We start from the raw sequence: 14,552 nt of genomic DNA, 5'->3' as shown, positions 1-14,552 counted from the left end.
CCTTAACCACTTTTAGAAGAAAACTCCAAACCTCAGCTGGCATGTCCCTGGGGACATGCTTCATGAGCATTAACAATCAGCCAATACAGGCAACAGCCCTTAAGGACGACCTAAGGAAGACTGAAAAGCTCTTCTTTACCTGTCTCTAGCAATCGCTCCATCTTAAGAGCCTGTGGTGCAAAGCCCAGCTGAGACTCTAAAAGTACGTGCACAAGGCCATAGTTACTGTGAGGCTCCCAGCCCTTCCACACGAGGGTAGCCCTTCATCCCCTCAAAGCCTTCAGTGAGCACCAACTGTGGACAGCCACAGTGCCGCTGCTGGGGATGCAGGGATTCCAGTCACCGTCCCTGCCTTCAAGTTGCTGACTGTCCAGGAGGGGACAGCCAGCCACAAGCATGGTAAAGGCTGCAGTGACGCCGGCACAGCACACTCCAGGCACACACAGGGAGAGGGTGTGGGTAGAGCTAAGGGAGCCAGGCGAAAGTGATGTCTGCGCCAAGTCCTCAAGTATGTGCTAAATCAGATGGAGGCAGGGGAGTGGTTTTCCAGACCAAGGAGGCAGAACTCAGGCTTGCCTCTGTTAACACACGTATCACATTGCTGGAATCATTTATTAAACATTTACATAATTATAATTCCCCTCAAAAATGAGTGTTCCTTGAGGGCCAGGCACTTTGTCTCATTCATCTGTGAGTGACCAGGGAGGTTCCAGTGTTGGTAGACTCCATGGATGGATGGACAGACAGATGGGTACTCGCTGGCTGGAGAACTTCATGTTGTAACTGGATAATCAGTTGACTCACAGTCTCACAAACTGTACCTTCATGTCTATTCTCGCCGGGCCCAAATGGCTGTTTCTAATGATATCATGTATGTTTTGTTCACTCTCCAGGCGGCAGGAAATGCTGTGAAAAGAGCCTCAGACAATCTTGTCCGTGCAGCCCAGAAGGCAGCATTTGGCAAAGCTGATGACGACGATGTTGTAGTGAAAACCAAGTTTGTGGGGGGCATTGCTCAGGTTTGTAATTAAATCAAGAATAGTGTTTACTTCCCGAGGTAGGTGTCAGGTTATAACAGAGAGACAAAAGAACAGTGACTTCAAGATGAAAGTTTATTTCCTCCTCATGTACCAGAGATGGTGTGGTGTTTCCTTCGTGTCTGGGAGCCAGATCCGTCTGCCTTGCTATTTCACCATCCCTGAGATGTTACCTTTGGCCATGTGGTCCATTTGGCTCAGTAGCCCCCTCAGCTTTCCATCCGGCAAGGAGGGGAGGCCATGACCCTAAGCTGCAGGCATTACTTCCTCTCACATATGTTGGTCAGCTCCCTGCACAGGAGGCTGGGCAATGTCGTATTCTTTTTTGAGTAGCATTTGCCTAGATAAAAATCAAGGATTCTATTGTAGAGAAGAAGAAGAACAAAAATGGAGGACAGCAATATTATTTAAATAAAATACATTTGGAGCTACTGCCCGCTCCAGACATTGGGCTCTGCAGAGAGAGCATGCTTTCCCTCTCCCGGAACTGTTACAAGAGCAGTTGGGATTCTGACTTAGGCAGGATGACATTTTCATGCATGGGAGTGAGGAGAAAGCTCTAGGAAGTCAGGCTTGCACTTTTTGATGTGTGTCCATCTCGTAAATCCATTTTAGGGGACTGTTTTATTTGTCCACACCAGGAGCACTGAAGTTACTCACGCCCCATGCCTGCCTTAGCTCTTCCTGAAGCACGCCCTGTGTTTGGCTATGCACTGCATGTGTTTTTACCAGAATGTGTTTCTCATGAGAAGTTTCACAGCAAAGGGGCTCTGATCAAATAAGGCTGGAGAATACTGCATTCAATAACCCCACCCTGGTAATGATAGTCATTAGCCTAGGAAAGGCTCTGGAAAGCCAGGAAAGGAACTGACTTTGCTTTTTTTGAACACAACTGTCCCTTTTCACACAATACCTATTAGCAAATCTTCCTCAGATCACACCTTAAAAGCATGAAATAAGCATTTGAGGGCCATCTGGTGGTTCAGGGTTCCGCTTTAGCTTTGCCCATACCTGGACCAGGTCTTCCTCCACTGGCTGGGTGACTCCAGACAAGTGGACCTACATCGCTCAGCTTCAGATTTCTTGGAAAAACAAGACTTTCAACTGGGCGTGCTTCACAGAGCAGCCACTTCAGTGAAGAGTATTTGCACCAGAGCCTGGTACATAGGAAGGCTGTAGTAGATGTTTGCTGTTAAATCACCGGGCAGACCCAGCATGTTTTCATGGCTCGGCTGGGTCGTTAGTCTCAAACCCCAAACAGTGACAGAGGCTGGTCTCCAGAGCCAAGACTGTCCCTGATGTGCTGCAGTGCCCCATGGTCACGGGAGCCGTGGAGCTCACATGAGCAGTGGGGTGTGGGGAGGGTTTTCTAGAAAGCGTTAGGTCCATCCAGCTTGTTGCTTTCTTTCTAGATCATCGCTGCCCAGGAAGAAATGCTAAAGAAAGAGCGAGAACTGGAAGAAGCAAGGAAAAAACTGGCCCAAATCCGCCAGCAGCAGTATAAGTTTTTACCCACCGAGCTGAGGGAAGATGAGGGCTAAGGTGCGCGCCCAGATGGCGAGTCCCAAGGGATGGCCCTGGCTGAACTGGACAGTGTTCCTGAGAGGCTGGGCACTTACCTGGAAACTGCCCACCTCCCCCCGGGGTGAGCCTGGAGCCCTGCGTGCTTGTTCTCACATCTCTGTCCCGTCGGCACCGGCTGCATGATCGTGATGTCACACGGTACAATGTCCTACCCACAGCTCCTCTGCCGCCTCCCCTCCTGCCTCACTGTGTCTCAGGAGAGAGGGGTGCACATTTCGTGGACTGTTACCAACAAAGAAAAGTCAGTATTATGTCGTTCTCAGACACGTTTGCTTTTGTTGGTCCTTCTCTTAGGCCTGCTCCTGGACCTCTTTGTGATACCGTAATAGGGAAAAAGTCATTGATGTCATAGAATATTCTTCTTCCTCTCAGGAGAAGACGGAAGCTGGAGTTGGACATGGTTCATAAAAGCCAGAAACAAACCCGTGTGGACTCCGGGAGGGTGACTGAGGTCCTCCTTCCATGTCTTGAGCGCTGGCTCACCCGGGGGTGAAAAATTCCCGCTCCTGTTTGCACGCTTTCTTGCCTCCGTGTGTAAGCTCCTTGTACAACCTAGACTCATCTTGTATTTTGTGGCTCAGAAAACTGAACAATTATTTTTTCCCTCCATAGTCCAAAGGGCAGAGTTGTGGGAGGCCGTCCGGGCTTGGTGAGCAGGGGCTATAATAAAATCTGTGGGCTCCTTCCTCTGCAGAGGCTGTTTCAGTTCATACAGAGTCATCCACACAAACCCACGGCTCCCATTTGACAGTCAGTGGAACGCTCGTCTCCTGAGTGTCCAGGGTGGGGATTCTGCTGGCATAAAGAGCTTCCTCAGTGAGTCATCTTTAGGTCCCACGCTGGTTTCTATGCCTTCAGAATGGTCACAAGCCCGGATTAGAAAGCATCTGCTTACAAACCTATCACCTGCCCTCCAACCCAAGACGCCTTTTTTTCTGTCTTGATATCTAGAAAATCTAAATGCATCCTAAAATCAATGTGAACCTTTAACAAGATCGTTTTATTATCACATAAGTGAAGACATAAGATTTTTTCCGAGTTCATTTTCTGGATGTCACACGTCCACAATTTTGTATTTTTTCCCTTTTCTTTTCAGAGCCCTCCCATGGGAAGGGCACCGGAAGACCTTGAATTTACCTTAATCTGCGCCTTTAGCCAAGGCAGTGCATGGAAGATGAATGGCTTGACAGAGTCTAATGCCAGGGAGCAAGAGTGTCTGAAAGAATTCACAGTGGGGGAGGTAAAAGTTAACGGAAGTACATGATTTACAAAACTGGTAACAGTTAAAGGCACTCACCCTCTGCCTCTCTTTCTGGTGTGCTGTCGTGTCTCAGACTCCATCCACACTATAGTTTCAAAGTTCCACCGACAGGGGAAAGTGGGTGCTTTGGTCCTTCAAAGATGTCACCTTTCGACCTTGCCTGATGATCTTGTTTCACCAGATTCTAGCCTATGTCATGGTTTTAAAATATATAAACTTCTGACAGCTTCCCGTAAGTTACTTGTAAGTGCTTGCACGTATTAGAATTTTTTTTCAGACCAGTGAAGTTAGAGAAAAGATACTGTAAAGGAAAAGCAAGTGAGAGAGAGTGTGTAGGACACTGACAGTGTGTGGGTACCAGTTCTGAAGAGGAGGGGAGCTGCTAGAGCCCTAGCCTCTTGGGGAAAAGCTGGCACACCCTTGGCTCACCCTCTTTAAGTGGAGCTGATCCAACACCTTATGCCTGCCCTGGCTGGACACTGAGAGGAGGGGCACACGTGCTTCCAGAGACCCTCAGAAGTCAGACCCCAATGCTCAGAGTCACCATGTGTTAATGGCCTCCTGTAACAGGGCTCTGGGGAGCCCCTCTGTGGCCCAGCCCACCCCACCCTCTGCTCTTCTATGCTATGCCCAGGGCAGCTGCCCTCTTCCGCCTGTCCCCCGTCACATCCTGGAACCCCCGGACCGAGGCAGGGGCAGGCGGTGAGTTCTCCCACCCTGCCTCAGAGTCGTTTAAAACCTTTACTGCATTTGATACCAGAAAAACCTCCAGAGACAAACCAAATGCAAAGGCCTGTCCTTTACACCTCTAAAGAACAGGCGTCGAAGAAAGTTTATTTTTGTAGGAGCTGTATAAATACTCACCTTTCTGGAGTCGTCCAGTGCTGGGAGCTCTGGGGAGTTTGGTTCTCAGTTATCATCTGGTGTGGTCCCAGTTTCTCATCCACCCTGCTTATGTGTATGTGAATGGCCTCGTGGCCGGCGTGGTGGTTTCTCAGTTCATAAGATGGTTGAAGGGCCATGCCTTGTCTGGGTGTTATTTAATAAGCATTACCGCAGTGTCCTCAGATGGCACTGAGGGGGCCTTCTGGTTCTTCAAAGGAAAATCAATAACACAGGCATGAGTTCATTTGGGAGTGTGAACCTCCAGAGCATCTAGTAAGGGAGTGGTGTCGGAATAAAAATGGTCCCAGGTCTGGAGCATAGAAATGTGTCTCTGTGAAGAGGGAGTAGGTGTGTGGATGTGTTTCTTCTCACGCCCCTCTGCTCCTTGAGGGCTTTTTGAATCCTTGGGCTGATTTTTTTGTGCCAGAAATTGCTGTTCCTGATGGCCAAAAGGGGAACTGAAGTGGATTTCAGAACTGCCCAGTGACTTGAAAATTTGGACTTTACTTAGTTCTGCCTTTCAGAAGTCTTTAGATAGGGAAGCTAAGGTCGTGTTTGGTGAAAGGAACAGCCGTTGTTTAAATTTTGCCGGTGTCCAGCCAGCTGTGGCCCTGGCCGTCTGTGCAGGCAGGTTCCTCAATTCCTGGTTGGCCCTGCAGTGGGTCATCGCAGTCCCTCCAGGTCGGCTGCAGAGGCAGCTGCCCAGCCTGCAATCTGTGCATGGGCCTTAAGAAGTGAGCTGCCTGTAGCCTCATGGCACACGCTTTTATCAGGGAAAACCCTTTGAGCTTCTCCTGGGTCTCACCTGCTTGCTTTCCGGCTGTCTTAGTCAGTACATTCACAGGCAACTAAAGCCTGTTCCTAATTCATCAAAAATTATAACCAAAATTCACCATAGCCTGAGAGTAGACCCCACCTCCAAAGTGATGCCAAGGCCAGCAACACCTCATGAAGCAACCAGACACAGGTCAGAAGTGGTGAGCAAGCCATGGGCTCTGCTCCTGGGGAGCTCGCAGGCTGCTCCCTGAGGAGCCTTGGTTTCCTCCCTGGCAGGTAGTCCCCAGAATCTTCTCTCCCAGCTTTCAGGTTCTGGGCTCCGGAAAGGCTTCTGGGATTCTGGCCTTGAGACCCCAGCACAGACTATCTGCATGTTCCATTCTCAGATTCCTGGAGGAAAGGTACCCTCCGTCGACCGAGGGGCTGGCTGCTTCTGAGACTTACCAAACCCAAGAAATTTGGAGACTTTCACCTCAGGCTAAAAGGCAGTGGTCCCCAGAGTTCAGAAAGCAAAAGACCTTGACAACTGTGCTAGTAGTGGCTCTGGTCCTCTCTCTCCACAGTGCTGGCCTCTGCTGGGGAAGGCATCTCTCCCAAAGGTATCCCCAAGTACCATGTTGAAAATGTCCTCAGTCTGTTGCTCCATCTTTCTGAGCCTGTGCTTGGTATGTTATGTTTATGGTCATTACGGATGACTGTGTGCAGAGCTTCGGTTTTTTCTTTTTAAGCTACAAAGAAGAACTATTTCTTCTCAATAAAAAAGGTTTGGATTCGGCCTCTTCCTCTGAGCCCACCTCCCAGCCCTCCTGGGAGCATCAGTGTACCTGAGTCACACTGTCTGCATCTCTTCATCCCACAAAACACGAGGCTGGGTCTCATTCAGCTGCCTCTCAGCAGCCTTCAAGATCCAGAAGAAAACAGGAACGTTCAGCTCTGCCCTGTGTCCTGTCTCATCACATACATTAATTTATCTAACCACATAAGTTATTTTTTTTATTTGCCAGAAATAAACCTTTAAAGGAACAAACCTGTGTGGAGGACTCATGGGAACGGGAGGAAGGTGGACAAGAACGGGGAGGAAACCGTCTTTATCGTGAGAGTAGATTTCCACCTTGAGGACTAGCTCCACAGTTACCAGATGTATGTCAGGAGAGAGAGCGCGCGCACGTGTGTGTGAGTGAGTGGCAGACGCGAAGCCACAGGGTGCCACTGAATTTCATGTAGCTTTGCTGACACAAGAGTTAACTTGGAGAAATTCCAGGAGCAGGCGTCCTGGACAAGTAGCTTGGGGACTTTTTGGCTTTACGTACCACCTCTGTCAGAAGACTGCCCAGTTAAATACAGAAGTGCATGTGGTATCATCTCCAAACTTGACCGAGGCCCTGACACAGGAAGGTTAGGTTCACTTCTGACAGCTGAGGCCACAACTGCAATCCCCAGAGGCTGCCAGGCCCTCCTTCCTGTTTGGGAGTGGGAACTGCCGGGCCAGAAATCCCTGTTTGTGGGGGGCAGCCAGACTTAGAAAAATGTGAGGCATTTCTAATCTGCAAGAGGGGGTGTCAAAGAATCACCATAGCAACGAAGAGAGTCACTGCTGTGTCTAACAACCAATAAGACAGATTTTTTTTTTCACCCTTAAAAGGATGATTTAGGATTTCTAAGCCAGTTGATAATGAAGGTTTTTATATCTTTGACTTAACAAGAACAACAAAAATGAGGTTGGGGCTGACCATACCCACAGCGAAGGTGGGAAGCCTGAGCCAACCAGAAAGGGGTCAGAGGGCTCAGCGAGTCTCCTGTGTGTCAGATCGGTGCTGCTGGACAGCTGGAGCCCAGCCCTTGGCAGCCGTGGGGAAGGTGGTGTAACCATTTTGCAGAACGGCAAACCAAGACTCCTGCAGAAGTGGTCATGTCTGTAGGAATTCAGATCCTCTACACACGCAGCTCGGTCAGGCTGCCCTATCAACTCAGACCTTAACTTAGACATGCCCCGGCCCCTGCTGTGTATAGGACGCTGGGGATCCGAGCCTACTTCCCGGAGGAGGTCACAGTCCAGGGAGGGCAAACATTGACCCATGGCCGTGGGAGTCAAGGGCAGAGCCCTGAAGCTGGGAAGGATTTCCAAGAGGAGGACATTTGGCCTGACTCCTACTGAATAGGAGTTCCCCAGACAGAGAAGGGACGGGGTGGCACTCCAGGCTGCAGGAACCGCACTTACGTAGACCTGGGTTTCTGAAGAGGCAGTTGCTTAAGGAGATGAACAATTCAGTGAGGCCGGAGAGGACGGCAGCCAGGAGCACAGCGTGAGGGGCCTTGTGTCAGGGAGGGCACTTCCGGTCCAGTTATCAGATGAATCACTGCAGGAGATCAGGAGAGAGATTCTGTCCAGGGAAAATGCATGATGGAAGCAGGAGATGCACTAACAAAGGTCAGCAACTAGAGAATGAATTCGGTTCCAAGGTAAAAAATTGAGAGCAAGGTGAGCTGGGCCACAGAGCTGCCCAGTGGGAGATGCTGTAGTGGGAGGGGCTGCTGCCAGAGGTAGGATGGGGGAGTGGTGGTCCATCTCTAAGTTAGCTTACACCTACCATGTGCAAGACATTCACCATTATCACCTTTATTTAATCCTTACAACTATACCCAGTACAATGCATGGGTGCTCTTATCTCCGTTTTATAGACAGCAAGGCTGAGGCACAGAGAGGTTAGGTAACTTGCCCAAGGCCACACAGCTAGCAGAACTGGATCTCCCAACCACTATGTTAAGATTACCCAGCTAGTGAGTGGCAAAGCAAGGACTGAAATTCCAGTTTGTTTTCAACACCTTTTTTTTTTTTTTTAAACCAACAGCCTAGGGAGAACCTCAGTCTGAGCCTGGCCAGTGGGAAATTAAGCACGCAGACACAGGGAGAGGGAGCTGGGGACAGAGGGAACTGTGTGCATATGGCAGAGCCTGGGATGTGCTGGAGGCTTCTGGGCAAGTAGGGACAGTGAGCATAGGGGCTGGTGAGGGCTGCAGGAGAGGCCAAGTCTGCACGTGTCTGTGGTGGGGGGAAAGAGGACATCCTGAGGCTCACAGAGCCCGTGCTACCGAGCTTGTTCTGTAACCTGCAGTCACAGAGAGCCTTGCTTTACTTTATTCCCACTGAGTGTCTCCAAAACCCTGCTCTATCCTGGGTTTAAAACCACAGTGTTCACAGGTAGCTAGCTATATGGTTCAGAGAGATTCTGCCAGGCATTTTTATTTGAACACCCTCCACCCGAAGCAGAGCATAATTGCAGGAGTTTTGCTGCCTGAACTCCGCAAGGCGAGAAACCCCAGCCCAGACCTTCTGTGGCCAGGCTGACCTGGGGGTGGTGGGCGGAAAAGCCTGCCCACGTGGGCTGGCACCTAGGAGGCGCAGTAACAGCCTAAGCTCTTGCAGCCATATTCAGAGTCTCCTGCCTGTTTGAGCCTCTCTCAGGATAATCTGCAGCTTATTTTCAGAAAGAGAAGTTTAATTCCCTTAAGCTCACAACTGAATGTTGGAGAAATGCTTTCTGGATTCATCAGAAGGCTGACCGTGTTCCACATGGGGTCCAAGTCTTGGGGTTGCCCAGGATGAGAAGGGGCCCCGAGGGAGGCCCTCAGTCCCATGCACCCAGCACCGTGGTGTTACAGAGGCATTTGGGAAAGCAGGAAGGGAGAGGTGCTTAGAGGCTCCAGGGGAGAGACGGGCTGGTGTCCTCTCAGCTCCCTGACTCTATAAGCATGAGAAGAGATGGAAGGAGAAGGCAAGGCACAGTCTTTCCCTCCAAAGATCTCAGACCACCCTGGAGAAGCCAGTCTCCTGCAAGGAGAAACGAGAGCAATGCCAAGTTATCCAGTGTGGTGGGAGGCCGGCAGGACTCCAGCCTCAGGGAGGGTCCTTGGGAGGGTAGGACTGAGGAGGAGGTGGACTGGAGTAGATTCTCAAAGGAAGGGAAGCAGCCTGTGCTAGTGAATAGAGCAGAGAGAACATTTAGGGTGTAGGCATGCAGGCAGGAAGGAGGGATGCGGGGAGAGGACCATGCAAGGTCTAAACCTGGAGGGACAGGTAGGGACGGAGGCTGTCTGGCAGGGCCTGCACTCCTTGGAATCAGGGCTCTGTTCCAAAAGAAGGCGGGGCCAGGGAAGCAGTGGAAGACACAACAAACCTTTAAGGCTGGCTGCCACTCTGCCTCAGTGCTACATTCTCCATGCCTGCAAGCTCATCATCAGCTCACCTGATGGATCGGGGCATTTTGCTTGGCTACCAGCAAGCCACAAACAGCCCTGTTCTCTGGCTTGCATCCTAGAGGCACCTATGTTTGCTGACTTGATGGATCCTGACAGAGCCGTTTGCCAATCACGGAGCTTCCCGGGTTGTGTGGAGGAAAGCCCTCTGCACCCAAGTTTGCGGTCCTTGCTGTTCTGCATCCCGGATGGTTCTGACCACAGGGGGCAGTGTGGTTCCATGGGACACCGATAGATCAGGTAGTCCTGTTTTCCTGGAGAGAAAAGGGAGGCATTTCATGGGTAAATAAGTATCAGAAATCAGGCTATGAAAGGTAAACAGGTTAATAATTTAATAAGTCTCTATGAGACTTCTTAGAGCCTTTAAGATACTCATATGCACTGGATATCTCCAAAAGGAGCCTATAAATATGTGGGGTTGCCCCAGTTTGGAGGCCCTTGGAGCAGTTTTTAATTTCAGTATATTTTGAGGGACAGATATTCCAAAGACCACACCTTGGGAAACGCTGCTCCCAAATCCTATTGCGATTACTGTCTCTCCTCTCCTCTTAGCATGTCACATACCCCGTCTACTGTTACTAGGTAGTATTTTGCCTGTGCAGCAACCTCATCTAGGTCTCAAGCAGGGATCTCATGCAACCTCCCTAGCACCCAAAACCAAGCCTTGGACATGTGAGGTATTTAATAAAGATGGACTGCCTGGGAGGAAACTTCAGACCATGCAGTGTGTAACTCGTGTTTATGACCTGCTTGGCGTCAGCTGCTTTGGACTCTGGCTGATTTGAACTTGAACAGACTTAAAAAGCCTGTTCCCAAACAGCTACCACCCACCACAGCTGGCTTCTTCCTCCTCCCCACCTCCCCGTGGCCTTGCCATGCCACAGGGCAACATTATTGCCTCAGACTAAAATAGTTTCTCTGAAAATCGCTTTCCTAGGGTTTCCTTCCTAAAACAGCTGCAAGGAAACACAGCTTGATCCTAAATATCCTGACACCTCCTGGTAACTCTCCCCATTGTCCAGCAAAATCCAGAAGACAGGCTCCAGCTCAAAAGGAGTTGTTTGTTTTTTGAGACAGAGTCTTGCTCTGTTGCCCAGGCTGGAGTGTAGTGGTGCGATCCTGGCTCACTGCAACCTCTGCCTTCCAGGTTCAAGCAGTTCTCCTGCCTCAGCCTCCAGAGTTGCTGGGATTACAGGCACACAACACCACACCCAGTTAATTTTCGTATTTTAGTAGAGACAGGGTTTTGTCATGTTGCCCAGGCTGGTCTTGAACTCCCGACCTCAAGGGATCCACCCACCTCAGCCTCCCAAAGCTGGGATTACAGGTGTGAGCCACTACGCCCAGCCAAAGGGAGTTGTTACTGAAATATTGAAAGGACCTCGGACGGTATGAACCAATCCCTACGCGATGGTGCCCCCGGTCTGAATGCCAGTGGGATGTGAGGACCATCTGAAAAAGAAAGGAAAGGTGGAGGGGAACGGGTACTTTAAGAAGCAGAGTTTCCTCCTGCAGCTCCATGCTCCAAAAGGGCACTTGAAATTCAACTCCCTAGTCCTTCCCTCCCTTTTCTTGCCTCATGTAGTACAATGAAGTGAAAAGAACCTACAAGGGCTTTGAACTCGGAGACATGGCTCGGAGCAAGTCTTAGTTTTCACGCCTGTTGATAGACATTGTACTTGACTTCCCAGCACCTACTCCCCTCTGCCTACGGAGTCCAGCAATATTTGGGGGGATTTGGCCTCAAGTCAAGGATAACACCATTCCTCCTGCTAGTGACTGGTTCTGGAATGGGCATACAACCTGATTCTGGCCAAGGAGATAAGAGAAAATGTCTGCTGGAGATAAGAGGAAACACATTCTAGACAGTGTGTTTACTGAGTGGATGATATGTGTCTCTCTTTCCCACTCCCAGATTCCAAATTCCCTGCCTTTTGGGCCCACCTCACCACAAAAGCCCCAGAGTTGATTCATTACGTTTGAATGGATGCGCCTTCCGGGAAACTGCAGGAGTTCATGGAAGAGTTTCAGAAAAGAATGAGAATGCCTCAGGAGTTGTTCTGTAATAGAAATTGGTCTGTTGTTTTGTTAATACTGCTAGAAACACAGCGCTTAATAAAAATCTATTCTTTTAGTAAAAAAAAAAAAAAAAAAAAAAAAAAAAAAATTGTTCCCTTTTCTTTCACAGCTACATGAAAGTGATCTTGAAAATGTGACCAGTAAAAATGGTGTTATCCTTGACTTGAGGCCAAGTCCCCCAAAATACTGCTGCACTCCACAAGGCAGAAGGGAGTCGATGTTGGGAAGTCAAGCACAATGTCTATCATATATCCCCCAACAGGCTCTCTCTTCCCTATCAGTGGTGAATGAAAAAGCCACTTTCTGACCACAAGCAGCACCAGCCTCATCATGGAGCCTCCCCCAGGGATGGTGGAATGAAGGCAATCGAAGAATCTATACTTTGGTGGCAGTGTCGATCAGTTTGTCTAACCTAATTCTTCCAGGCTTCCCAATCCCTAACCAGATACACTTCTGCCACATTTAAGCCAGCTGGAGTTGGGCTTGCAGCCAAGGCACCCTAACTAATGCCAGATAGCAGTCGCATAGGATAAAGGCCAACAAGCATTTGACCACATATTAGCCACGCAGCGAAATCTTGTTCCCTTTTCCTTCACACCTACATGAAAGCAATCTTGAAAATGTGACCAATGAAAACCCCATTGCGTCCACTTTCAAGAGTTAACTGAGCACTTGTGCCCCTAACATGATGCCAGACCCACAGTAGGTCTTCAACAAATGTTTAGTTTTTGATGCATCTTTAGAATGTGATGTTGGTAACACCCCAATTCCAGTATATGGCTTACTTGATGGGTGTGGAAAAGGATAGCAGACTTATTGCAGACAGCAGCCATCCCAGTCCTGTTTCTAGACTCTGGGATGAGCAGATGGGGCACCCGTCTCCCCACCCCTAGTCTCCATCCCTGCTCTCTGAGAAGCAAGAGAAGTCTGTGGCCAATCACCTACACAGCAAACCATCTGAGGAATGTCTGGTATTTGGGTATGTGGTATGGTATGGGTTTGTTTTTCCTGTTCATCATCACTTAGGATGGAAATCTTTAACTATTTTGACTGGAGGCATGAGCGTGGAGCTGAGGACCCCAGGGATTGGAAGGTAGGGGAGGGCGCAGGACAGTCCTGGTCTTTTTTCTGCCCCTGGAACTAAACGGCTCCATCCCTGACCTGGTGTGTTTTGCTCAGGCTCTGACTTTTCCCTGTGGCCCCACAAAAGCGTTGATTTAGAAGCAGCAGTAGCAGCACGGGGAAGACATTTCCTTGGGCAGGGAATCACCAAAAGCTACAGAGACGAGTCTGGCAGGAAGGAGACTCAGCCCCTGTATGGCGGGGCTGGTTGTCCTTTGCGCTCGGTGTCTAGCTCCTAAGTTCTGCACGGGGGACAGAATCTGGCCTGGAATCTAAGACTTGGGTTCTGGTTCTGGCTTGGTGATCTTGGGCACATTTCTTTACTTCTTGGAAACTTTTTGTTTTTATGTATTAACAGGTCTTTTGCCATGACTCTGAGTCTGGATGATGAATATCCTTGATCTTTGACAGCTACCAATTCTTTGAGAATAAATTGTATACTAGGGGCTCTACTGGGTGTTTTGTGAATATCGTTATTTTCCTCATCACAGATAACACTTATTAAGTGCTTACAGTATACCAGTCGACTACAGTTCCAAGGGCTTTTTAAATATTGACACATGTAACCCTATAAGGTAGGGTCTAACCCCATTTTATAGATGAGAAAATGGAAGCACAATCAAATCAACTAGAAAATTTTGTGCATCTAGGAAACAACAGATCCAAGAAGCAAACCCTGGCAGCCTGGCTAAGAATTTGTATCCTCAACCACTGTCTTCTAATATTATTTGTTATTTAATTTTTATGTAACAACATTATATAAATGGAGCCTTATCTCCATTTTATGGCTGAGGACACTAAAACTGAGAGACATCTCACAAGTCAGCCAAGATGACCCAGCTTTTAAAAGGTGGAACCAAGAGCTAAACCGAGCTGTGCTCTCCAAAGGTTTCCACCACCTCGGGCCCTCTCTTGACAGATCAATACACCCACAGAGAAAAGATTTCAGACCCCAGGGTGGCCACTGCAGCTTGGTGGATTTGATCTTGGAGGTCTCCATTTTTGCAGGCATGATGAGGATGTCAGTCTATTTTTCAAAAGTTCAAAACATGGCTCATACAAATATCTAGTGAGCATGTGTCAAAGGTTTAACTCACTAATGAAAGAACCAGCAGAATGACAAGATTCATTAGCATATATATAGAATATTATCACTGAGAAAAAAGAATACTGCAATTAAGATTACTAAATTAGTTATGAAATTAATTATCCTATCAGGCAGCAAAACTATAACCTTTCGGGTTGTCATCCATCCTGTTGGAGAAAATTACAGCACTTCTATTCAAGAATCCAGTGAGTCTCTCATAACTTCATATCTGCTTGGGGTAATATAATATCCTAATAATAGAAAATAGATCAAAACAAAGGAATATATCCCTAGAGAATGGCAGAAGCCTCCAAAGGATCTGTTAGGGAACTCCAAGTAAGTGTGGGGTATTCTTTCTAAACACAGGGCACTGAGCCCGTGCCCAGCCATGACACTGTAAGCTAGAGAAGCACGATGTTTAGATGAGAAGACCAGCCACAAGGTTCAAAGCACACCATTTTGTGTG

General features: G+C 48.7%; 1 protein-coding gene across 9 annotated transcripts in view; it reads left to right on the top strand.

Moving 5' to 3' along the window:
- The window catches only part of LOC105489073 (talin 2), a 452,478-nt gene extending 449,171 nt beyond the window's left edge, over positions 1-3,307 (top strand). For all 9 annotated transcript variants that reach the window (XM_011753725.3, XM_011753706.3, XM_011753714.3 and 6 more), the window contains 2 exons: positions 894-1,019; positions 2,450-3,307. In XM_011753725.3, the coding sequence (XP_011752027.2) occupies positions 894-1,019; positions 2,450-2,578 (255 nt within the window). In that variant the 3' untranslated portion in view covers positions 2,579-3,307. The remainder of the gene's footprint in view (positions 1-893; positions 1,020-2,449) is intronic.
- Positions 3,308-14,552: the final 11,245 nt, after the last annotated feature.

This window comes from Macaca nemestrina, chromosome 7 (assembly GCF_043159975.1).
Source record: "Macaca nemestrina isolate mMacNem1 chromosome 7, mMacNem.hap1, whole genome shotgun sequence".
NCBI classification, from domain to species: Eukaryota; Metazoa; Chordata; class Mammalia; order Primates; family Cercopithecidae; genus Macaca; species Macaca nemestrina.
This window is presented reverse-complemented; position numbering and strand designations above follow the sequence as displayed.